At 44.1% G+C, this 25,614-nt stretch overlaps 1 protein-coding gene across 1 annotated transcript in view; it reads right to left on the bottom strand.

The window, feature by feature from the left end:
• The window catches only part of ATOSA (atos homolog A), a 46,922-nt gene extending 31,040 nt beyond the window's left edge, over positions 1-15,882 (bottom strand). The window contains exons 1-2 of the mRNA XM_062501204.1: positions 15,781-15,882; positions 15,280-15,579 (exon numbers count right to left, since the gene is read on the bottom strand). Coding sequence (XP_062357188.1) covers positions 15,280-15,295 — 16 coding nt within the window. The 5' untranslated portion in view covers positions 15,296-15,579; positions 15,781-15,882. The remainder of the gene's footprint in view (positions 1-15,279; positions 15,580-15,780) is intronic.
• Between the last annotated feature and the right edge of the window lie 9,732 nt (positions 15,883-25,614).

Below are 25,614 nucleotides of genomic sequence, written 5' to 3'. Positions count from 1 at the left end.
GGATCTGAAATGTCTGTCTACTTGCTGCATACGTATCCATTCCCAAGCTTAGAATTTTGGAGTTAAAAGCATTTTACCTTATCTTGACTCCACTATCTTCATTTAACTCTGCATGACCTAAAGAAAAATACTGACTCTGAGTCTCATCCTAGGAAAGCAGGCCAGTCTTGTTGCTCTTCACTCATCACACCCTCAGAAGAGAGTGGGAGGCTGTACAGCGACAAAAGGGAACAATGCATCTGTTTCTTTTACTGTTCCTAAAACTACTTCACAAAAAAAAAAAAAAAAAAAAATCAGTACTATAGTACTATCAGGGGCAAGAAAGAGGCCTTCAGCAGGAAGTCCTTATTTCAGTCATTTAACACCCTAACATATGCTAAAGAGCATTCTGTTCACAGGTACAGCCAGCAAACTGTGGCTCAGAGACAGAACAGGCTGAGATGCCTTCTCAGACTAAAATATGAGCGATTTGGTAGATAGAACCACAAATGCATAGGATAGATCTAATATAATGCTAGGGTTTAGAGACCCAGAACAAGAACTCAGTGTCATTACTTCTGGTTCCAAAGAGAATGATGCAACTGAACAGTCTAGAAGTGCCTGAAAAGGTTTTCCTTTCAGCATGTTCAGGAAAATTCTCCATTGCAGATATTTGACTTCACATGTGAAGGCTTGGAGAAATACATCCAGGGCAGCTTTCTGACTATCAGACCCTATCAACTTGAGAGGCTTGGTTCAACTCCAACAAGTATGTGAACACTAATGGCATAACTATGCTCAAGATAAATACAGTCATGGGGAAGAACTGTTAAGTGTATTTTCTGCCTACATGCAAGGCACCTACTAATGCCACTGAGCTGCAATTTTTTTCCCCCAAATAACTGAAAAACAAGAAAATGAGAAACAAACCAAAGAGTGCAAATGCGCTAATAATAAAGCTTTAAAGAGCATTCACAGGGAGAAGAGATGGAAACACTCAAGAATTCAATAATTTTATTTTAATGGACAAGACATTAAACATTATAGCATGCAGGTTAAGTAGGAGCTGATATTCCTATAACTTTATTACAACACCATGTCAGTTAGAAATCATACCTACAAGCTGCAAATTTCAGCAGCGCTGCTGCTAGATCAGAACTAGCTATCAGGGTAATTAAAAAAGCACACAGGAAAAAAAGCACGGGACTTGTTAGGAAGTGTCCTCAGGTGAGGAACGTAGATTAAGAATTCCATTATTTTATCTGAAATACAGAAAAAAAACAAAACAAAAAGCCCAGAGCAAACTATTTTCATAACATCTGACCCCTTCTACTGCAGTTTCTTATTGTGTTCATCTTCTCTTTGTGCTACTTGATCTCCCAAAACTTTGATGCTACAAACCATCCATTGTCATCTAAGTGGTGGGTAATTTATCTTGTGGAACTTTGTCAGAACACGTTTGACCACCCAAAATCCTCCTCCTAGCTAGCAAGGCTACCTCCAGCTTCAGTAAGTTTCAGTATTTGCAGTTCAAATTATTCAGAGGGTGGGGTAGAGGGAGAGGCATAAGGCTAGCAGACCAAAGACAGAGACTGTACTTCTTCCTGAGAAATGCAAGGAACTCAGGGATGAAATTGGTGATCATGGAGCAGCATGAAGCTCCTCAGGACATTTTTTCGGCGTTATTAACGTTCACCTACAAGGCCTGCCCTAAAATGGCTAAACAGTAACCTGCAAAAGTAAAAGAGTTACAAAAGAGACAATATATGCTTCCCATCTAAAAAAAATTCTGGGAGAGTGGCCAGGCCCATAAAATAGTTTTTAAATTTTATTTGGGAGGATAAATGAGGACATTACAATTCTCAAGCTGTGTAAAAGACTGCACACTTTAAAATGGACACCAGAGTCTACTGTGGAATTTTGAATGCATAAAACAAAAGAACCTTTTCGATAGTTTTAGAATTGAACTGTGTTACACAGCACAATTCAGCTATTTACAAGTTCCCACACTGTAAGTCATGTTATTAAAGCTGTAATAGTCTTCTGGTACTCCAAATAATAAAACATTGCATAGGGTCAAAACTGAAAGGCTTAACAGAATTTCAGCAACAACCTAGTTTGCCTCCCTCTCCTCTAATACACAGTAATTTTCCACATAGCAAACTGGTAGACTCACATACTTTAAATTTAATATATACAATTGCGAAATTTCACTTTGTCCTCTCAAAAATTCCTTACTACTTTACAAAGCAATGCTTCAGTGATTCAAAGCCAATATTCCCACACAAAACACGAGAGTACACTAGTGGAATGATTCCTTCTGCCATGCTAGGAGGTGGGCATCCAATGTCAGTAAGGTCATTTAAATCAGAGCTCTGGTACTTATCAGAGGAATATCAACATGCTCTAAACACAGAATATAAATATACATATATATATGCAAGTACATGGTCACAGTAACATTCACATTTTTAGAGAACAAATCTGCACAAAAAGCAATGGATAATCCTCAATTCTGCATTGAGTTCAGTATAATATTAATTACCTTATTATACCATATAGCTGAGCAACCAGTAAGATGCTAATTAAAAGCACATATTTTTATTGCCCTCAAAGCTGACATATTTGCATCAGCTTCATTTGCCCCAAGACAAACAAGTAGTGGCAAAGGGCTGATAATGTTTCATGCATTGTTTCTAGCAGAAATCAAAATACTGTAATAGTTTCCTCCTGCTGGAGGAAAAAAAAAAGAGGAGCGAGAAACTTGACCTACATAACAAGGCACAGAAGAAACTCAGTTAAGCTTCAGGGTGTTTTTGGGAGGGGGAAGAGGTTGGGTTTTTTTTTTTTTTCTCATAACAATAAGGAGTCAAACAGCTACATATGGCTACACTAGCTACAACTGTTAGCACATTTGACACTTAAATACACGTCTCACTTTTAAGGCTTAAAAATCCTCCCCTCCTGTTCCAGGACATTCAATACTCTTGCCCTAACAACCTAATGAATTAACAGAGTTGATTTTTAGGCTGTCCATTACTTTCCTTTAAGGGAACGTTAAAAAAGGGAAAAGAAAAACCAACCCCCAACTCACAGAAATTAAGCCTTTCACAGGCTCAGTGCACTGCAGGAAAGGAAGAACGTCTGGTTTGGGTTTCTAAAGGATCTGTTTACAGACTCTACCGGAGAGGCAAACTTTGGTACAGTTTAGTATAGGCGGATTCCAAATCACCTTTCTCAGACGAACACCGCCAACAACTGCCGATTTCTCGGAGTTACACAGCTGGAGCTTGTTTCACGCCCGGGCAGCCTGCCGGGGCCGGTGCCACCGGCCTTCCAGCCTCCCCCCGCCGCTCCGCCCGGCCCCCTCCCCGGCGCCCCCGGGCCGGGCCGCACGCACCGGGCCGCACGCACCTTCTCCGCGCGGCCCGGCGCTCCCGCAGCGAGCCCCGCAGCACCGGCGCGGGTGGGTGGGTGGCTGCCCGCGGCATCCTCCACAAAGGAGGCAGAGTAGGGGCGCGCATAGCAACAGGGCCCGGCGCCGATTGGTCCCGCCGGGCGAGCGCCGGCCCCCTCGGCCCGGCCCGGCCCCCGCGCCCGGCCCAGGTGAGCGGGGCGAACCGGCGGCACCGGGGCGGCGCCGCTGAACCGGGACCGGGACCGGGCTGAGCGGAACCGCCGGCACGCGTGGGAGGGCGGGGAGCGCCCTGCCCCGAGCGCCGTGCCGGGGCCCTCTCGGAGGGGATGTCAAGGGACGGCGGGGCCCGGCCGGCGGCTCCGGGGCACGCTGGCACTGCGCTCCCCGCACCGGGAAACAACCCGAGCTAGAGCAGCTGCCGTGCGTCCGTGCGCCGGCACCGCACACGGAATGTTCCCGCACAGCGCCGCTCTCAAGAGTCAGCCCGAGCTGCGGTCTGCGAGGTGATGAATATTTACATCTGGAGAGGAAAAAGCCGCCGGCCCGTCCTCCTGCCAGCCAGCACCAGCCAACTTCCCGCTGCTCTTTTTCCGCTGCTCAGCCCACTCGGGAGTGGCTCGGCTGCCTCCTTCCTCCGACCCTCCTGGAGCACACGGGGAAGGGGAGGGAAATGAGGATCTCGCACCAGCCCTCCTTGCACTACTTCTTACTTCCAGTATCGTTACTAAGTAGTTCTTTACTTCAGTATTTGTAATGGGCGCTTCCGAGGACTAAGTTCTGAGGCTGTTTCAAGAGAGTAGTCTCAAAACAGCATGTACTATTCTAGATTTAGTCTAAACAATGCACTGGCTAAGTTAAACAACTTCATCCAGTTCTGACGTATTTACAAGTATTAAAGTCAGATGACAGTCACCATATTAACATAATCAGTGCAAAAACCCTATCTCACTCTCAGCCTAACCACATCACAAAGCAAGACTAAAACACTTGCTCTGTAATTAGATGCCATGAAACTATTAAAAGTCTGGATCAAACTAGACTACACAACCACAGTCAAAATCCAGTATCACTCACTAACCCATTCAGGAGCATGGAAAACATGCCACTTCACAAAATTACTTCTCCCTACTCAAATTTTATATACCAGCATCATTTAGCTGTGGTTGCAAGAAAACACAATCTATACAAGATTTTTAAATAGACATTTTATCCAAAGAAGCTCAGATACCTTTTAGTAGTTGGCCCATTTGGAGCTCTCACATACAGATAGTGCCTTACAGAGAGTTAGATGCAAAACATACCATTTCGTTAGTCACTGACATTCAAGCTTCTTGTATATTTCACCTGTTTGCTTTCCAAGTATGTTTCCTTCATGGAACATTTACCTCTACAAAAACACCATCATTTACACAGTTGACTGAAAAAGCAATTTCAGGTTTTCTTAATCAAGCAACTACCTAGCACTTGAGAAAGTACTCAGATGATTCTCTATGAGAGTTATTCAGTACCTACAGGAGAAATGAGAGGGATGAGAGAGATATTTATCACATAAGCAAACACGGTATGTTTAGGAGTTTCGCTAACAAGAGGCAGGAGCAACAGCACCCGAGGCAATTCCCAGCAGGGCCAGCAGAGACAGCATACAGGAGCCACCAGCTGTTTTTACAGGCCAACTAACAATGTTTTAGTGATGAGCAGCTGTTTCTAGATGATGGGCACACCTACCCACCACACTGCTCTTGAACAGTCTCCCCACACTGGGCTTCTGCAGTGCAGTCGCAAAGATCCTTTTCACATCAGATATTCTTCAAACACAGTAAAAGTAGGACAGCTTGTTGACACTCCAGCTTTTAAGCTTACAGTCCAAAACCAGCTGTAGGTACACAGAGCCAAGCTCTGTGCCTGTTAGAGGATGAACATCCCAGTAGTGAAGGAATCCAGCCTAATAACATGCTAAATTTATAAACTGCAAAATTAGAAATTCTACCAAAACAAAACCTACCCTGAAGCACATTACTAATTTATTGGATCTCTTATGCTCCCACAAATTCCAGAGGCATAAGATACTTTACATGAGAATATGGTAGCACACAGAGGTATACATAGGACTTTATCCTAGGTTGCATCCTTCATCATCACCTGCACTTCAAATACTATTACTATCCACAGTTCTAACACTGTGCAAAACAACAAGCAATAATCAAGATAACCAGGCTGTATTTCACCCAACTTCTGCCACAAATAAAATAGCACTTCTAAAACTAAAAAGGTGAAGTCTTCATAACAATGGATTTTATCCCCACACTTTGGGAGTAAGCAGTCCTACACATTCCATAAAGCAGGAAATCAGAGTCAAGTATGGTTCAGCTCAATATCAACCGAATTACACATCAATTCAGAGGCACTTGCCAATAGACATAATTGGCATCATCCCTACATTATAAAAAGCACTCAACTTCAACCTTTGAAGGGCCATACCAAAGCACAGAATGTCTAGTAATGAGCTAGTTCAGAAAAACACTCTAGTTCAGATTCCAGCCCTGCCTGGTGTAGGAAAAGCAAGGTGGGCATGTGACCCCCAAGGAGCAAAGCCTAAGTGACTCCACAGAACCTTATATTTACACAACCTAGTCATGGAGACAAGCTAAAAACAAAAATACACTTCTACTAACGCATCCCTTCCTTGAAACAAACATTTTTGAATTGGGTTACTAATTTGCAGAACACAAAACCACCAAGTATACATGTGTACTCTCATGTACACAACCTTATTCCCCTTCTCCCAGAACAGAAGCTCGATTCCTCAGAACAAAGCTAAGGTCAGTTCTTGATGCTTGCAATGCATGTTAAAGAGATGTTTAGATATACCACTCATTCCATGTACAGTTTTCCTTTTACTGATGTTCAAACTCAAATTTCTTGAGTGAGAAAGGCTACATACAGTCCACAGTACACCTGGCAAAGTTGAAAGCATCAGATGCTAACAGTCCCACCATGATTTTTAAACCAAACAAAAATTAAAGCAAAATAAAATAAAAATCAGTGTGTAACAAAGCTGCTAAAATTTCTTACTAGAAACTTATGCAAGAATGAATTTCACCAGCTTACAAAAAGCATCCTAAAACATTTATAAAAGGCCACTACCTCTTCTCAGCATGAGGATGGGGTGAAAGAACATGCAACGCGCATCAAGCACCATAACTTTTACCTCTGGTGGATCCAGTATGCTTTCCCATAGAAAGTTGTTAATTCAGTGAGGCTCTCATAGGAAACATCCAAAGGCAGCACAGTAACAGCCAGTCATGACTGGCCTAAGTTTAGTGAACTTAACTGCTTGATTTACAGTTTTACACTGAACTTTGCCTTCACACATTTCCAGTATTACCAACTATTCCTCTTGTTTCACCTGCATGAACTAGCTATTTGGTTATAGCTATATAACTCAGAGGGGTCCTCCACACCTTGCTTGTGTTAGCGTGGTGCAGGCAGTTACACTTTGAGCACTGCTGCTAGTACAGCTATGGCAGCAACCACTAGCCAGGCCCATCCTCCAGTTCTAGCTCTCCAGATGCTTGTTTCTCATGGTTTCCCCACCGTAAACACAATTCCTCTGGTGATTCAAATAGCACGTGCTTCAAAAGGAAGAAGCTGTTTCCCCCTCAAATTAAAACAAAGCAAAGCCATACTTTTCATTAAAAGGCAACTGCAGTGGGAAAACTTGCATAGAAAATATACCTGAAGCTCAATTTTAAAGACATCTACAGCAAAGGAAAAAAGGATTTACCTTTGAGCAGCATGAGTGTTGATATCAATCCCTTTGACCTAACTGCATTCACAGTCCATACTGAGCTTCAATTTTGTCCCTGTTAAGTTTCCTAGTGATAGGAAAGTCCTCCTCTTTTATTTCACATCACTGTAATAGTTACTGAAGTTCTGCCCTTCTTTATGCAACTATTTGCTCTTCTCCTACCCTCAAATTCACCTATTTAAAATTTAAAAAACAAAAAACATGTAAACAGAAGTCTTGAAGACTCTGAAGTTTTAAAGATTCAGATCCAACATGCAAAGGAAATGCACTAGTACTTGTAACTTTACAGAAAGCTGCACATGAAAAAAAGCATCAGCCCAACATATCAAAACTTTACATTCTCTGTGTATTAACACAGTTATGGCAAGTAGTCACCACATTTGCTCCGATACTGCTTTTACACACCCTTTCTGCCCCTCCAAGTCTGAAAACAAAGCCTTCCACCAAACTTGCTGACCTGCCTGGAAATGAGCTTGAGCCATGGTTTGTTTCACTTGCATTGCTGGGCTGGTGCCCTGGCAGGGAATCAAGGAGAACAATACCTGGCAAGGGAGAAGGCTTCCCATTGCTAAAAAAAAAAAAAAAAAAAAAAAAAAAAGGTGTGCTAACCACAGCAGCTCTTCCTGCATCTCTCCTTCTCCTTCCCTTGTCCCTCAGAAGAAACCAGCTGCCACTCTAACACCGCCCATTGTGATGCTGACTGTACTGAGGATATGGGATAATATTTGCCATCTTCAATTCTACTGAAGTTCTCTCTTTTTGCCCTTCCTGCCCCCATTATACAAAACAAGATGATACTTGCACAGCATCCTGAGAAAGAAGCTTAATTTGCTGCAGCACAGAAGTGTGAAGTATGTCCTAGAAATTGTGAAGGCTCATCAGGAAGCAAAAGGAATCCCTGCATACAAAGCAAGCACCATAAAGAGGTTAAACTACCACAAGTAGTCACTTGCTCATAGACTCCCTAAAGTAGTTCACTATCCAAAATGGCAACCTGATTCCCAGGGATCTTAATGTAAAAAAGATCACTAACTTGTGCAATGTAAAGCAGATGGCATTGTTCATGTGCAACCAGAGTCCTTATTTCAGATATATTATCTTTTTTATGCCTCAGAAGAAAACACAGTTTGGTTTTTTCCTTAGAAAAAGCCAACGGGTTTGGGAAATGCATTGATCATTTGTAAGAGGGAAGCCTAACTGCCCCATGGTTACTGGGTACTACACACCTCGACAGAGAGATTCCACGCCTGCCCACATAAAGAAAAGTGGTCAAACCAAAATAAATGTGTATGGGGGGAACAGCTCCCCTTACTGCTCATGAAGAAACAAAGTTGTTCAGAAGATTTCTCAGTGAGACTATTTTGCTTGCCTTTATTCACTGTAAGAACTCTTACAATCAGCATAGATACAGAAGAGTCATCAGTGCTTCCCATGCTGTGTGTTCAGCTGCATCACACACTGCTCCCTCTCCAAATTATCCCCAAGAACATCTTCATGCTACCCCCTGTTACATCTTTGCATTTTGAGTCAATGTGATGCTGTAATATCATCCCAACTTGATGCAACTTGAACCAGCTTTGGCCCCAAGACTAGCATGAAAAATCACTAGCCAAAGAACTAGTGAGGGCCATTTAACATAGAAGGAAATGTATTAGTACAAGTGAGTTGGTTTTGACTTGGTCAGATTAACTCTGAATTGTTAAGAAAAGATGGAGAATTTTCATGACTTACAACTCAACTATATTTTTCCAAGTAGCCTTTATATATATATATAAAAAAAATCTCCTCCAATCTCCGTACAGTTCTGACTGCAGAGCAAGAATAACTCACACGGCTTCAGCCATGTGCTTGTAGCTATAGTCATGCCACCCTGCACGAGACCAGCAGAAAAAGGAATGGGCAATGAAAGTGAAGCCTTCCAAAGTCCAGCTATCTACCCAGGTGCAAGAGGCACTCTTCTGTATTTGCATTCATGCTTAACTGCCTACCTGAGTTTCAGTACTGGTAGTACAAAGGTAACCATGAAACTGTACACGCACTTCTAAAGCAATTTTAACTTAAATACTAGCTTCTGTCTGAACATTAAATTTAAATGACCTGCAAAGACTGAAGAACTTAGCACCTCCTTGAATGACAACGATGTAAGACAGTTTCAAAAATCTAAAAAAAATAGTTTGCCAAGTAGCACACTGGAAAGGAGATAATAAGTACTGCTATATTTACAGTTAAACTGCAAGAACTTATGGACTAAAAGAATAGCTAGACTGTTACCTTAAACTCATTGCTGAGAAGATAAAAGGTTATGGCTATTTCTCCACCAGTAAACAGCTGCTATTAGTAGAAGTTTGTCATAATAACAAAGAAACATTTTATTAACAGTGAAGCAGACAGAGCAAGTTCTTTTAACAAATGTCATATACCTGGTTTGTTCTCATCAGTTACTTTGTTTTCACAGACGACTTCTAATTTTAATAAGCAGAATTTCATTTGGCAGCAAACTCTTGTCTCTCATGAGAATCTGTATTTATAAATGTTAGCTTATTTTTAAAAACATTTAGAAGCTGGCAGACCTCAGATCCAATAATAGTGTCAACACTGCCCTTAACAACAAAGTCCAACCTAATATGCTCCACCCCAGGGATCTGATCTGGCATGCCAGAGTTTCTCACTTCAGCAAGTAAAGAATATGGTCAGAAGGGTCAGTCTATATATTGCAAGCCTATGGGCTTGGCATATCCACAATCCCCAAAATATCCACCTAAATGCCACTCCAGCAGCATCTGTTTTAGCAACAGCTAAAAGCAGTTAGGATGGACAACACCAACCAAACTAAAAAAAAAGGCAAAGTTGTTACCAGGACAGTCCTCTCTGAGAAACAAGTACTCCACAAAGAACTCTCACTGCTGAACAATGATAAAACCACCCTTCCAACTCAAGAAATACTTTTACAGCAGGAAGACTTGCCTTGCTGTCAATAGCTAGGTACAAACTGCAGAACAGGTAAGAAAACTGTAATATAAGCTGGCATTTCAAATTAAAACCTGAGATTTTCTACTCCACAAATTAATATATTTTAAATTTCTTAGTGCCTAACATTTTCAAAAAGTTAAGCGCCTAAAAGCTAATAATTTTTCCAAGTTAAATGTTTGAGATAGAAATTTTATAAAAATAGAGTTCATATTGCCATTTTTCTGGTGCAAGGACAGAGCTGTATTGAAAGCATCTAGACTCCACCCTCAGTTAAAAAGAAAAGGCTTCTGCTCCTGTTCACTCATATCCTGCATCTATATATTATCTGTTATCAGGACAAATCTGCTCTCCCCAAAGATTAGAGCTGGATGGCATCACCTCTCATAAATGGAATCTGAGTGCAGTACCTGTCAGTTTAGTTGGGTTGGTGGGGTTTTTCACCCTGAACAGTTTTAGGTTTTCTTTCTTTTTGAGAATTAGCTGGTTTATTTGAAAAGCAATGCAGGCAGGAGGAGCAGGCTCCCTGGGCACACACAGCTAGCCAGCACGTGCCCACAGCAGAGCCTGTTCACCCTCAGGGCTTCCTGGGGCAGGCACAGCGTCACCCCCAGCTCATCAGCACCCAACCTGCACTTACCTGTGGCAAACCAGCCCCAAGCATTGCCCAAACGCCTTTGGAGTGACAACTCCACTGAGAAGGAAGCAGCTCATTTCCAGTTTATTACTTTGTTGACTGGCTACATCATTCAGCCATGGAAAAGTTTAAGTGCTTTGTGACATTTCACTGAGAAGATACTAAAGAATTGAAGTGTCTGTATCACAGTTCAGTACAGGACACTAAAACAACACTCATCCTTTTTCAATATATTATTTTCACTTCCTAATCTGCATACTCTGTAGCACATCATCTTTGCTGAAAAGTTTGCCATAACACCTTCCCCAGTTAACATAGGGCACATTTTATGCTTATAAAAACAAGGGCCTTACCCACATCTCCTAAATTAACAACCAACTCCACAACTGAACACACTGGTTCAGATCACTTCCCCCAGTCCCATGCCTCCTCATCCTTCCTCTTAAGAATCTAAATTCCATGACTGTTCATTAATCTCTCCTCCAGCTTTCCCCACAGATACATCCCAAAATGCCTCAGCTATGTTTCCCACAGCAGGTAGTAAACACACTTTTGCTGAAACAAGAGTTACCTCTTTCCATACCAACCCACCAAGTAATGTGGCAGAAGTCCCTTAACCCAGTTGCTACAAACAGACCCAGAGGCACATATCCAAGTTTGACTTGCAAAGAAGGAAGGCAAATAGCCATCTTCAGACTGCTTGCTCCTCTCTTGTAGACAGAAAGTAATTTCTGTAAATTAGGATAATCTCAAGGAGGGAGTTAATGCTTCAGAAAGTAAGAGAGGGCTGTTTTTTATTTAATTTGTAAGTGAAAACAAAATAGTCTCTACACAGCAAACACACATAGAAGAATAAACAAACTAAGGCAATAAATAAGAGAAGACTAGAATAAGGTGATAAAAACCAGCCAGCATGCATTTAGGGACAAACAAGCCTGTCCTCCTCCTTTAATTGATCATTCATGCAAGGAGGGGGAAGGAAGAGGAAGGAACAATAACTCCCAGCTATTTAGACTATAGTAAAACTTTTGGTGTCTTGTAACATATCCACAGTAAAATATGACTATACTGTAGATTCATCTAAACCACAAGATTTCTTCCAGTTGTGCTCTAAGTACAAGTGTACTCTAAGAGTACATAATGAGCCTTCTGAGTTTGGCAGCAAGCTATCACCCTGACATTATGCAATGTTTTCATTAATGCTGATGGTGAAACAGCGTGTTTATACAGTTTATGAACAAAGCTGAGCTGGAAAACTTCGCAAGCACTCTGCTACAAAGTCTTATTCTGTCTTCCAAACGCAATAAACTGCTGAAACAACCAGAAGTCATTAGAATGAAGTTCAATAGAAGCAAGAGCAAAGCTCTGTACTTGAGAAAGGAAACAGCAGTCCAAACATGCAGCACGAAGCAGCTGACTAGGCAGCTGTACTGCAGAAACCAAATCATGATGATATCATGGATCAAAGCCAGGTAACCTGATATGGGGTTACTGAAGAAAGGAAAAGAAAAACAAAAAAAACCCCAACCAAACAAAATGAGCCCCAAACTCAAACTTTACTCCAAAAACATTTTATGTAAGAAAGGAAGATCAATAATTCTTCTCCCTAGCACCAGCAAAGCCTCAGCTGAGGAAACATGACTGCTGTATTTTAAGATGCTTCAACACTTCAAGAACAGCAGCACAGGGAAGGTAAAGCTGAGCAACAGCCATCAGTATTTGAGTTACTGCATTCCCTAGACCCAGTACAGACAGTTCTGGGAATGTGCTCAGAGCAACCCCTGTCCTTCCACACTCAAATCCCACCTGATGGCTACATCCTGAGTATGCTCATGAGATGCATACCAGGAATGCTCTGTGCCTTCGCATGGCAAGGAATAACTCCACATTTTAACCTGCACTTTCAAAGCTCTCTTCCTGCTCTCCCTGACCCACAAAATTGCTCTGCAGGTTTGCTATGAAGAGCTCCATATTCCATCCCCTCCATACTGCTCTCACTTACTACATAGCTATAGCTGCAATTTTCCAACTTTCCCTCCTATGGAGGGAGGCAAATAACCTGGGGAGTTGGTCCTAAGGTTTCTGAATTTCTGTCCATCCCTCTCACCTCTTTAAATATTCTGTATCACTTCCCACTGATAAAAACAATTGCACATCTAGATTTCCTCTTTCTTTTCCTGCATCATCCACCTTTGCTGGGGATAACAAGAACCTTATTGGTAGCTCATCAAAGGCTAAACCATAAATTTCTCAACATGCCTGGGCATTACCATCAGTGCAGTGCTGAGTTAAAGTCTAACAAGAACTGCATCCTTCTGCTCTAAATTGGTTCTGATATAATTATTTGTAAGAACAACAATTAAAAAAAAAAGCCAACACATTGCAAGCCTGTTTAAAATCTTCTTTATGCTTTACTTGGGGTGTAAACTTACAGTCTTCTCAGGATTTTGAGGCGCTGTGGAGAAGTGAAACCTGTGGCAAGCTGAGTGGTCTGCTTGTCCTCTGCCCTTTGCTATTAATTTGCGACGATTGGAAGCAGGTGACTGCACACTTGACTGCTTGTGTCCCGTGGTACAGCTGCTATGCAGAAAGCAGCACATGTAAACATTTGCATGATTCCTGCCTCCTAAGAGCCTCTTTGGACCACACGTGGCATTTAGGCAGCACTTTCACAACCCCCTTTGTGCGTGGTATTGCCCTATTATATTAGCACACAGTTAAGATGAGGGATCCACTAAAATGGCTGGAGATACTCTCCCACGTTTGGCAAGACCCATGATTTATTTCAAGACTTCTGTTAATTATCTTAGAAGAATTTCAAGACATAACTTCTGAAGGATTTTGCCCAGTTTGCGGTAAACACTTTATAGTGTACAAGAATCTCATTTTATTATCTCCCAGCTTAAAGGAAAAAAAAAGAAAAAACCCACAAAAATACCCCAGCAACCTAATAACTTGCATCCTGTAGAAATTTGGTTCCCTCTACACCAGATTAGTTTAAAAAGGCATCTGATCACTTATCATACAGCAACTGAAAATATTTGCAGTGTTCTAACTCATTCTGCCTAAAAATTAAAGAAAGGAATACACAAAGGTCATACAGGTGTTGAACTGCTAGATCAGAACATTTTAAAGCTGCAAATATTGACTAGGGTTTTACATGGCTAGTTTGAAATATAATTTCACCCTGACAGTAAACAGCTTTCAAACTCCAGGGTCTGGTATTAAAATCTAAAGATTCTAAAAACAACCAGCCTTGCTGCATTAGATAGTGTGAAGGTTGAAGCAGTTAAGAAACAAGGAGGAAAGCAATGAGAAAGGCCCATTTCAAAACCATAGTACTTAAACCCCATTAATTTATGATTGCTTCTGTATTATCTGTGCTATCATCGCACCATATAATCCTTGCAGCACATACAGACAAGAAATCCACCTAAGAGTGGTCATGTATGCAGTGTCACTATTAGTAAACATGTCATTAACAACCCTAATTAAGATGTATATGTCATGTAAGTGTTAGCATTTAATACACAAATATCTGAGCTATATAAAAGTGTTTCTCAAAACACCAAAGTGATTATAACAGAAATAGAATATGTTTTTAAACTGAAAGCAACCAGAAAAATCAAAAGAATCATCAAAACTTTAGGAAACACGGATTATTGTTTTTAATTAACATTCGGAATACTACGATGAACACTCATAAGATTTTCTTCAAAAAATACCTTAACATGAATCAATAATCACGGCTCCTGTGGATCAAAATAGAAGTCATGACACATTTCCAACTCTAGGGGCATCAGCAGCTGTTGCTATACGGCAAAAGAGCTCAAGTGTTATAAACATATACGTAGACTGTCGTCTTAATTTTTCTGTAAAACCAGATGTCAGTAATCCGATGTAACCAAATAATCGTGAAAAATTTATATTTCACCCTGCTTGTTATGGAGTATCTCCATTATAACTGGGGGGAAAAAAGCACTGTCAGATTATAAAACAACACAGATGTCAGTTATGGTTATTTTCAGGGTGGTTTTCAGCTATATTTGGACATTTCTGCACATCTGCTGGCTTTGTCTATCGATGCCCGATTTGCCTTTGACCGACTCTCGCCCCAGCACCGCAGGACTGTGCTAACGAGCCGGCCGTGTCTGACACACGAACTGCAGCATTCCCACAGCTAAAGCACTTCGCCACGGCGTTCGTCTCCCTTCCATCCAGCCGAGACAATGGAAAGCCGAAGGGCAGGCAGGACACGGGGCTGTAACCTCCCTTCGCGGGGCACCTTCCGCATCCCACTCCCATGGCATTTCCCAAGATCAGCCCGAGCACCTGGATTCTTTCCCAGCCCCCAAAATGACAGGGGAGGGGATAAAGAAATAGAGCGATAACATCGAAACCAAACACCCGGGCTATTTCTAGTCCGACAGACAAAACAAACAAAAAGAAACGCACTGATAAGCCGTTTACCTCGTTCCGGCTTCATCTTCCCCGCTGCCTCAGCGGGGTCCGGCAGGGCCGAGGTGCCGTGCCGCTGTCCCCGCGGAGCCGGGCCGTGCGGGGCCGTCCCGGCCGGCGATGTGCGTGTGTCAGTCGCGCCCCGGCAGCGGGCACAGCCGGCGGGAGGCGGCCCCGCCGCTACAGCAGCTGGGCCCGCGGGCGGGCGGGCTGGCGGCGGCCGGCCGGGGGAGGCTGCGCGCCGGCGGCCTCTGCCCGCGCCCGGCCAGGCTGTCCTTCCGTGACACGGCGCCGCGCGGGGCTATTTATAACCTGCCGGGGGAAAAAAATCCCACAACAACAGTCCTCGGCTCACCCCCGGCCGCGCCGGCTCTGAGTCACCGCGGCCCCGGGCCACGGCAGCCCCTGCCGGAGTCCCCTCCCTCCTGCCCGCCCGCCCCGAGGAAGGCAGCGAGCGGCCCCCCGCCCGCCCCGTCACGGGCCGGCGGTTGGCGGCGGGGGGCTGCGCCGCACCTTCATCCCCGGCCCCGCCGCTGCCGCCCGGGCTGCCCGGGCCGTGCCCCCGCGATGCGCCCCGGTCACACAGGCCGCCCCGCCCGCCGAGCGCTGCTCTCCATGGCTCTGCCTCCGGCCCTGCCTCCTCCTCCTCCTCGCCGCTGACTAACACCCCTCCTCCCCGCCGGGCACTCCCCGCCTCCCGCCGAGCGGGGCACACACATCACAGCCCGGCGGCGGGCAGAGCAGGGCAGGGCAGGGCAAGGCAGGGCAGGGCAGCTCGGCCGGGGGTACCCGCCACGCTCGGCCGCCAACGGGGGGGGGGGGGCAGAACGCGACCCCCGCCCACCAGGACCGCGGGCCCCGCTGTGCGCCCGCTCGGCACCGCGCTCATCCCGCCCCCGGGCAGGCCCGGCCGGCCCACGCCGCCCCACGTGCCCACGGCGGCCAATGGCCCGCGCCGCCGCCTGCCCGCCCGCCGCCCCGCAGCTCGGTTGTCACGGCAACAGCGCGGCCACGGCTCGGCACGGGCCGGTCCCGCCCGGGAGCGCGGACCCCGCTGCCCCGTGCCCCGCGCTGCCCACGGTGCCGCTGGGTTTGCACAAACGGCATCGTCCCTTCGCCCCTCGCCCACCGAGTGCTCCGAGGGCAGTCAGGCTCCCGCCCCGGGGAGGGGAGCGGCCCTCGCTCACTCACCCGGCTCCGACGGGGGCTAGCGCGGCCCTTCACCCGCGCCTTTCCCGCAGCGCCGTCAGCCGCTGGCCGGCCTTCCCCGTCCGCCCCGCACACGCGTCCTCCCACGCTGGCTCTGCGTGTGCCCGCAGGGGCCCGAGCCCGTGGCCTCCGGGGTTTAAATGCCCGTGTGCATGGGCGGCTATTCCAGGTGTGAAGTGCTCTCCGGGCGGGAAGCGGAGCCCCCGCCCGCTCACGCCGCTCAGCCCGGGCTGCGGGGCCGGGGCAGCGCTCGGCGCGTCCCTGCCCCGGGGCAGCGCTGCCCTGCCCTGCCCTGCCCTGCCCTGCCCGGCAGCGCCGTGCTCGGCGCTCACTGCACACTGATAACTACATTGTGCGGAGGAACAATGGAGTCAGCTGGGCTGCGGTTACACAACCGCCTTAATCCAGCAGAAATTCAGGTTTCCCTGAAAGGGACGGGCCGGCGCCATCCCTCGCGTCAGGCCTGCCTGATAAAGCAGGTCGGGACAGGGGCCGCCGAGTGCGGACCCCCGCCGGTGCCCCGAGCCCCCTCCCGCGCTGTAGACACTGCTAAACGCACCACGGAAAAGGGGGAAACAAACTGCCCCGGTGATGGGGCTCCCTCTCTCACCAGGGGCATAGATCCAGGCCGGCTAAGGCGGCCTCTAGAGAGCAGAAAGATCTGCTTGAAAGGGTAAACTGTAGTGCAGAAGAGCTGGAATGTCAAAGTACGGCTCACCTGGAGACTGTGCCACTGCTAGGGCAGGCTCCGTGGACAGCTCTGTTAACTCGGATTTGGGCTCGGTCAGAAAGACAGATATCTGAGACAATGCAATATTTCTCATGCTTTTAGATGGTCCCATGGGCAGGATGTACATAGACACTGCCACATCTCTAGTCGTTACACTGGTAATTCCTTCCACTGTGATTGTTTACAAATACCTCATCTTATTGCCAGAGCCCTATGGGAGGCACTCGCAACCGACAAGAAGTTGGCTTATACATACACAAGTCTTCTGACCCCCGTGCATGGCCTAACCAATTCCTGATTCTTTCTAGTGGGATCCCTGCAGATGTGTGTACAACTGAGCTCTGCATAGTCGCTCTTTTCTCACAGCTGGCTGAGCGGCCACTGGAGGTATTGCAAAGAATGCGAAGTTCCAGAACAACTCAGTTCTGCGCGGTTTGGCTTGTATGAACTGCACCTATTTCGCGCTCTCATTTATCAGCTGTGTAACATTACACTGGGAGGGTGCTTCACAGAATAAACCGTGCAGTAAACACCTCTCGATTCAGTCATGGGCAAGTGGGAGGTGCAGTGCTTTGATTTTACACTCATAAGTACATGAGTGTCACTTCTGTTGCTGTGTGACTGCTGTAGATGTGTTTGGTAATTACAGATCTCAGAGCTCTCTGCCGGATGCAATGTAATTGCAAATGTGGCAATCCAGAATTATAAAAGGAAGAATTTGACTGAGCAATAAATACTGTGGGTGCATGCAGATGAAGTTCAGCGTGACTACAGTGGGCATGATTCAGCCACCTGTCAGATCCTCCTAGTCATCCTAATGAAAAGTCACATCCTTTAGGACACTAATTGTTGCTTCAGGACACTACAAATTAGTTTGTACCTTGTTCTAATATTGGTTTTACAGCCAAAACCAATTCTGCCTTTCCACTATTTAACTACAATTGTAGCTATTTAGCTATTAAGCTTCCCATACTGTTTTTTAATAGTTTTAAAGCTTTTAATCTCACTTTGGCAGTTTTTACAAAACAGCGTGTCAGACACAAATGGGCCCCACTTCCAGGAAAATACTCTCTCAAAATACCTTTTCCATTTAAATTAATGAGCCAGATAGCTTCCCATTACCTCTTATTTATTAGGAGATCAATCCAATGGGAAGTGCCAGGCTGAAAACCACTTATCATCAAAAAAGTTTTAAAGCATATGACGAGAGACATATGCAGTCCTCCTCTATCCTCTATGTGATCATGTAGGAGACCTCAGGTTCAGCTTCCCCTCTTGAGTCAGTACATTCCTGGACCCTGAGAGCCATGGGTGTGTCTGAGAAACATCCTTCAGGTCCTGCTTCACTTCAGATGAAGGACTGTTTCCCTTTTGACCACATAGACACATAATTGATCTGAAAGAAAAGCAGAACACAAACCTTAAAATTATCAGAGAGATCTAATTATACAATATCGCATGTATAATAATAAAACCAAAATAGTGATAAACGTGCCAAACAAATTTGTGGGCTTAGTTTGGGTAAAACAGCTGAAAATATCCTTGAACTCATAATTTTCCTCCCAGTCACAAAAATTATAAATACTGCATGAATACACAGAGAAAAATATGGGATAAGGGGCTTCAACCACAGGAATTTGCTTACACACACTCATAAATCTTATGAGAGCAATGACAGTACTGAAATACATTTCTGACCTCAGAAGCTTAACATCAACTTAAATATCTGAAAAGCACATGGTTGCATTTCACATCACACAAAAGCAGGATTATCTTAGGAACATAAACAAAACTTTAATTGCCCTCCCACTGCAGGTGTAGACCAACACATATTTCTGGGAGCTCAAGCAGGGACAAAACCAGGTTTCTGTCTCATGGTAGCTTAACCTCACTGTCTAAACAGGTGAGAGCTTCTATGTAGGGTCTGTGTGGACAAAGTGGCTCTTGCACATACAATGCATGAATTTTGGTGGCAGCCTCTTTCTTGGTGGAAACTTTAACAGGGCCACCCTATTTCCTTTTGCTGAAATGTGCCAACCTTTATTTCTCTTGTGATTGGTAGCCACATGTGAAACTTGTCTCAAACTGGCCATTGGATTTTAAAATGTCCTCACTTGGGGCAGCATGACACAGTGATGTCTCATAAGTCTTGTTCATACAGAAATTAAGTTTAAAAAGAAACCGAAACACCAAGATATGGCTGTGTTTTCTTCAGCACTGTAGGCTGTTGGCACAGTCCCTGCACCCTGAAACAGAGGGTTCCATCCCAATTTTAGGTTCCATCCTAAGTGTCTTTTCAGCTTTAATTGCCAAAGAAGTGATGTCTGATGCAGCAGATCAAGAGTCCTGTGATTCCTGGGGACAATTACTGCCTGTTAAATGATGTGGCACAACTGCTTTTGACATGGCTGCCAGCTCTGTGGTATAATGTCACCACAGTTGGGAGAATATTATTGCAGAAGGATGAAGATAATCAGAAATAGACTGGAAGGTACAGTATGCAATGGAACAAATTTGAAATGTGCTAAAAAAACCTACAAAGAATCAACTATAATTTAATTGTCACCAGTAGTAACCACTTTGCAAAGAAATTAGATATTTACTTACAGGAATTTATTAATTCACCACAACTAATAAATTCCTACAAGCTCCTACTGAAACTGAATTATAAACCCTTATCTGTATAAGATAAGGATCTAGTTGAATGGAAAGGAGTTTATTATTTTTTCTCAAGATACCTATAAGCCCAATAGCAAGGATAGCCTGAGACAATTGTCCTCTCTATGTCTGCCTACCTTTGTGTTATGCTGTTGGCTTCAGCCTCCAGCACTTATGAGTAAATATTTTAGACTCAATGATCTTGAATTAACATCCTGATTTAAGTTTTTGGAAAGCATCAACCCAATAAGATTGAAAAATACATTAGAAACACCCAAAGTGCATTTCCCATCCTTACAGTTTTCAGTCAACCTGGCTCATTATGTTATACCATGTTCCATGCGTGTCATTAGGCATTGCTTTCATAGCTCCTCACCTTGCTTTATTCCACACTGGTCTGGGAGGCAGGAAGACCTTTTTGGTGGGTGCTGCAGAGGAGGTTTTGTTCTGTGTTCATCCCCAACCCATGCAGAAGTTCCTCCACAAAGCTACTCCCCAGCATCCTTTTGAACCGCCCTTAGGCCTCTGATACATTTGTGGCTTGCCCTCAGGATCAAAGAGAAGAAAGTGTATTTTTCTAACATTTTTGTTTTGAGTCCCCAGACACACTCATACAATAATGTCTGTCAGGACTAGAGTACTACATGATGAGTGCTGTGTGCACTGGGTACAGGCTGATACAGTTATGCTTTGGGATGGGAAGTTCAAACCTTCAACCCAGGATGTCCAATATGCCTGTAAAAATACCAGGCATTTAAATAAAACAGACTGATTTTTAAAGGAAAACTCACCTCCAGCTCAAATTGACTTCAGCAGGATTTGTCACTCCTGCAGTATTTTTAAAAACCAGTCCACCTCTACTCAAGTTCCTAATTATGGAATTAGGCATCTAATTTTAGATACTTATTTCTGAAACAGTTGACCCATGGGCTTGATTGTCATCTTGTTGCATCAGCTCTCTCTGGTGCAAATGCATCAATTAAGACAATGGAAGTACTTCTACAGGAAGCCTGTCCCATGTCTGGAAAATTAGGATCTGTGGAAGAGTAGGAACAATATTTTAGTTTTCTTTCTTAGAAATACACGAACTGCGGTCATAGTGTTAAATATTTTGAAGAGAGTGAACAAACATAGAAAGCGTGAACTAACAGCTGCTCTACTGTTAGACCATGTTGTTTTCTAACTTACAGGGATTTTTCTTTCCATGCAGTTCCTACCAAAGTCCTCCATTGCTTAATTTCACTACTAATTGTCCCTTTCAAAGCAAAACCATATAGCTATTAACATGTTCTCACCTGTTAAATTCACTTTTTGAAATCAAATGCAAAATGACATCTTGGGGTTTTTGTTTTCCTCTGTGTGTTCTCTCAAATTCTTTTATGTTCCAGGTAGTACTTTCTTACTGGAGACAAAGCCAAGACTAAATTGAGGAGGAACTAGGAGAACAATAGAGAAGTAATTGCACTCCTCTCAGAAGGGAAGCTTATTCTCCTCACCAGAAATTATTTCCTGGACTCAACATTTTGCTGCTAAACTTTGTTTACATACAGCAGATTCCTTTGGTTGGAAACAGCCTGGTCTGTGTCCTGTGCTGCCCCTCAAGTTTCCCGTGTCACTTGGGATGTCCTGTGCCTTCTTTACTCTCCTGGCATCAGCAGCAGCAGGAGCTAAGGTCCTCCCAGGATGGAATCTCTTCTTCTGCCAGTCTTCCAGAGGCTGAGGTCTAGCAGTCAGTCAGGCCTTCTTGCCAACAGAAACTGAGCCCTTCCTGCATGTCTATAATTCACCTTGGGAAAAGTAACTTGCATCATCTCTTCTCTATTTGGAGCAACTCCCGAACTGAAATTTCACAAACTTTGCATGCTTCTTCAGTAGCTGCTCTGTGATGTGTAATTAGATACCAGCTCCAAATGAGAACAGTGCAGTCTCATCTGAAGTGGTGACTGGTAGCAATGGAAATATAGAAATAGGATGGTAAAAACAAAGAAAGGTTGTGTTTTACAAAAATGCTAATGACCTGTTCTTTCTAAATGTCAATCTAAGCAGACTCCTACTCAGTAAGATCATTATTTAATTGCATCAGCACTTGACTAATCAGGCCATAATGTACTGAAAAGTGAATGATTGACTTGCTAATCATTTATCAGTCTCTAAAAGAGGGGGAAATTATTCTCTTTTACAGAGTTCTTTTCTATGACTGTAATATTAATTCTAGACCAAAAGCAGATTTTTGAAATATTTTTCCAGTGTTTTTTCAAGGGGATTGTGCAAGTCCACTGATGAATGCTAATGTTACACAATGTTTACCCAGGACTAAGCTTGATGGAAATATTAATCAGAAAACATATAAGTTTCCATATTAAAGTTGAAGTTTTTGCAGCAAGGGCAGGCCCTGACCAGAAGCTGGAGATGTATGTTTGCCAAGAGAAACAGCAAGATATTGCCAGCAGTGGGTTTGAGGAAAATGGAGGCACAAGAAGTGTTTTCAGTCTAGGTCATCTCTCTCCCCACACCACTGTGTTGACTTCTGAGCAGGTACATCGAGGAGCTGTACCCCAATTACTCAATGCAGTGATCTGTCAGGGATCCGGGCGCCCCATTTGCATTATTTTCATTAACTTCAGTAGAAAGTGAGTGCATAACACTTGGAAGGAGGTGATTGGAGTTTTGCAATGTTTTCCTGTTGTTAATGAGCTGATCTATCTTGCAATAATTTCCAACACAGTTGTGTGGAAGTAATTGCACCAAATTAATTGCTGGTGTGACTCCATCTGGTAGGAGTTCACAAAGTTCAGCTTCTGGTGCCTCTGCCAGCCCTGTTTACTTTCCTCCCTCTCCTACTGCAGCAGCTGGGTCATGGCTTTGCACTGCACCAGTTTGGTGGCACATCCCAGCCAGCTTCTGCCTCTCAGGCAGCTCCCTCATTTACAGCAGGACTCAGGCTCACAGCCTTTGCCTTCATATGCCTCCCCTGCTAGCAGAGCTTGTACCACAAGTATTGCTTGCTGAGTTTCCATGCTGTCTGCAGAGCTGCCATCCTGCACACCCTGTCAGGAAGGCCTTGGACTTGCCATTTTCAGGCAGTGCTCATCCTCTGTCACATTAGTTCCCATTGTGTAGGGGAGGCCAGCAGTGAGGCAGAGCCAGCATCCCCCAAAGGCCAGCTTGTCACCCATCTCACCCTGCAGCAAGGCTGTGGCACCGGGGACAAAACCGACACGGTGAGCACGTGCACAACAGGTTAAAGGACTGCCACAGCCACGCTGCCAAGTGTTGAAATTACACTCGACTTTCCGTAGACGCTGTAAATGAAAAGGATAATTCATTTATGTAGAGAAGCAATTACCTTGCTGGAACAACAAGTCCAACCTATAGTTCCACCCAAGCTAAATTAAGGCCACAACTCCTACTAGACTTATGGGAGGAGGGCAGGAAAGTAGCACGTTGTTAAATACAAGGCAATATTTAATGTAACCCCATGCCAGGTTTACAAGAGAAGTCATCTATCATTTACTAAAGCAGTCAGTGAGTTGGGGCTTATTAGGTAAATGTCAGAGCTATGGAAAATTGCCATGGCCTTGTTCTAAAAATTCTAATCACATCGTTATTAGCCATAGTCCATCTAATATATTCATGGCCATTTAGTGGCCTATACTATGTGTTAATAGTAAAGACTAAAGGGAAATGGTGCTGAATAGAGCGTGTTGCACATAGTCATCAGGACTGGTATTTTTTTCAGTACAGAAATGTGGAATATACCCAGATTCAGGTTTAAGTACTTTCAAATACTTGTGGGTATATTTTTCTTCATTTTTTAAACATAAAAATATTCCCTAAAACTCCACTCATGAGCTGCTGTTGTAATCCTATGACTATGGTGAAGAATACTGTGGCTCACCTCACTTGTTGGCAATGTCAGTTATATCAGTCCTGGGCCCAGCTCCTCTCTCTTCATACACCAAATTTCCTTGATACACACAAAGCCTGTGTCTATCACCCCAAGCATAGTGTTTGTAATCTTTACTGCACCTGAAGAAAAACATTTGCTCTTTTCAGGAGTTTGACATCCTCAAAATAAGAACATAATAGCAACTATAGCAAAAAAAAATTATCATTAAAGCTGAATACTGAAAGTCCCGATTGTGCTTCACTGGCTGAAAATAATAAGTATGTATATAAATCTCTGTGCCTGCCAGTTGTCATCAATAGTGAAATCCTTGGTCATACACAAAGGTCAACTCCTCTTAACACAGAGGCAGCTAGAATTTCAACTCAGGCTATATTGGGCAGAACTTTCCTACTTTCACATCAGGTCAGTTATAATTTTAATCCTTACAGTTGATTTGTTCTCATGTTGCAGAACAGTATTTGAAGGGGAAGGGAAGCTTGCATTCATTCAACGATCTCAAACAAAGGCAGTAAAATATAGTACATATACTAAAATAAATGAAATTGCAGAAACTTATTAAACTGCTCACCCTTGGATGTCAATTAGTAGAAAACGAGAGATTAGTGTACACACTTATACTGAAGTCAATACTTCCTTAATTAGGCTGGGTATTTTTTTCGAACTAGCAATACAGTTGGAATAATGTAGCTGTATCTGCACTCATGTTGCTTTTGGCTCCTTCTGATTTTCTTGGTTAATTTCTTTCCCCTTTAAGTTGAGTTTCTTTCCTTACACAAAACATAAGCAGCTCCACTGCCTGGGAAACACAGAGCCTGATTGTTTTTACACCAGAGTAAATCAGCAGTGATGCCACCAGTCTACAGAATTACATCAAAGTAAAGATGACGCCAGAGAGATAGCAATCAAAGCCCTTGTTTCAAAGTTAATTTAATTGTTTTTGTTGCAGAAAAGAAAAGATGAGTACAGAGCACCTTTGTTCTCCTTCTCAGCTGAAATGTCAAAGAATCACTGCGGTTTTAGCATCTGGTCTGTGTGGGATTTGCACACATGGATCACGTTTCAAAAGCAGGGCCCTAGTCATGCTAAGGGTCCATTCCCTCAATCCACTTTTAGGGAAGGGGAGGGTTTTTCTCCTCTTCCTTCACTGTCATTAGAACAGCTTTTTCCACTGTCCAGACCCAGTAGCAAACTGCCATCAGCTGTCAGCAGCAGAGCTCCAGCAAGGAACACATGGCACGTTTAAAGACATTGCCCAGCTTTGATTCACCAAGTCATTCTGCACATTTAATGCTTCAGATTTTTCCTTGGCAGGAAAGACCACTGTAAGACTTGTAATATTTTCCCTTCTTTACATAAACAGATGTATTAATTATGAAAAGGGGATTCTGTTTTGCCTTAGGAGACTGCTATAGATCACAGCATCTTTAGGACTGTTCTAACTTACAGTAGGTACCTTTCTGACATAAATCTTGTGAAGTTGCTTTTCTCTGCATCTTCTGTGCCTCTGCTCATGATAGCAATGACTCTTCATCACTGTTTTGCTATCAGACTTCTGGATTCACCTCCCTTATGCTTAAAAGTCTGGAAGCCAGGTCCTCATTGCGAAGGACCAGGTGAAAGCCATCCTTGTGAAAGCACGTTCAGCTGTGCATGGCACAGGTGACCAGCAGCTCAGGCACAGAGGGTGCTGCAAGGCACCTGAGCAGTGCCACCAGCACTGCCCCTCCTGTGCCACGCACACACTGCCTGTCACCTGGCTCTGCCCTGAGCACTGGGCTCAGCTTGTGCTCTGGGATTTCCCCTGCTGATAACACACTGCTCTAGCTGCACAGTGGGCACC

Source organism: Cinclus cinclus, chromosome 13 (assembly GCF_963662255.1).
Source record: "Cinclus cinclus chromosome 13, bCinCin1.1, whole genome shotgun sequence".
Lineage (NCBI taxonomy): Eukaryota > Metazoa > Chordata > Aves > Passeriformes > Cinclidae > Cinclus > Cinclus cinclus.
The sequence above is the reverse complement of the archived record's forward strand: the minus strand, read 5'-3'. Positions and strand labels throughout refer to the sequence as shown.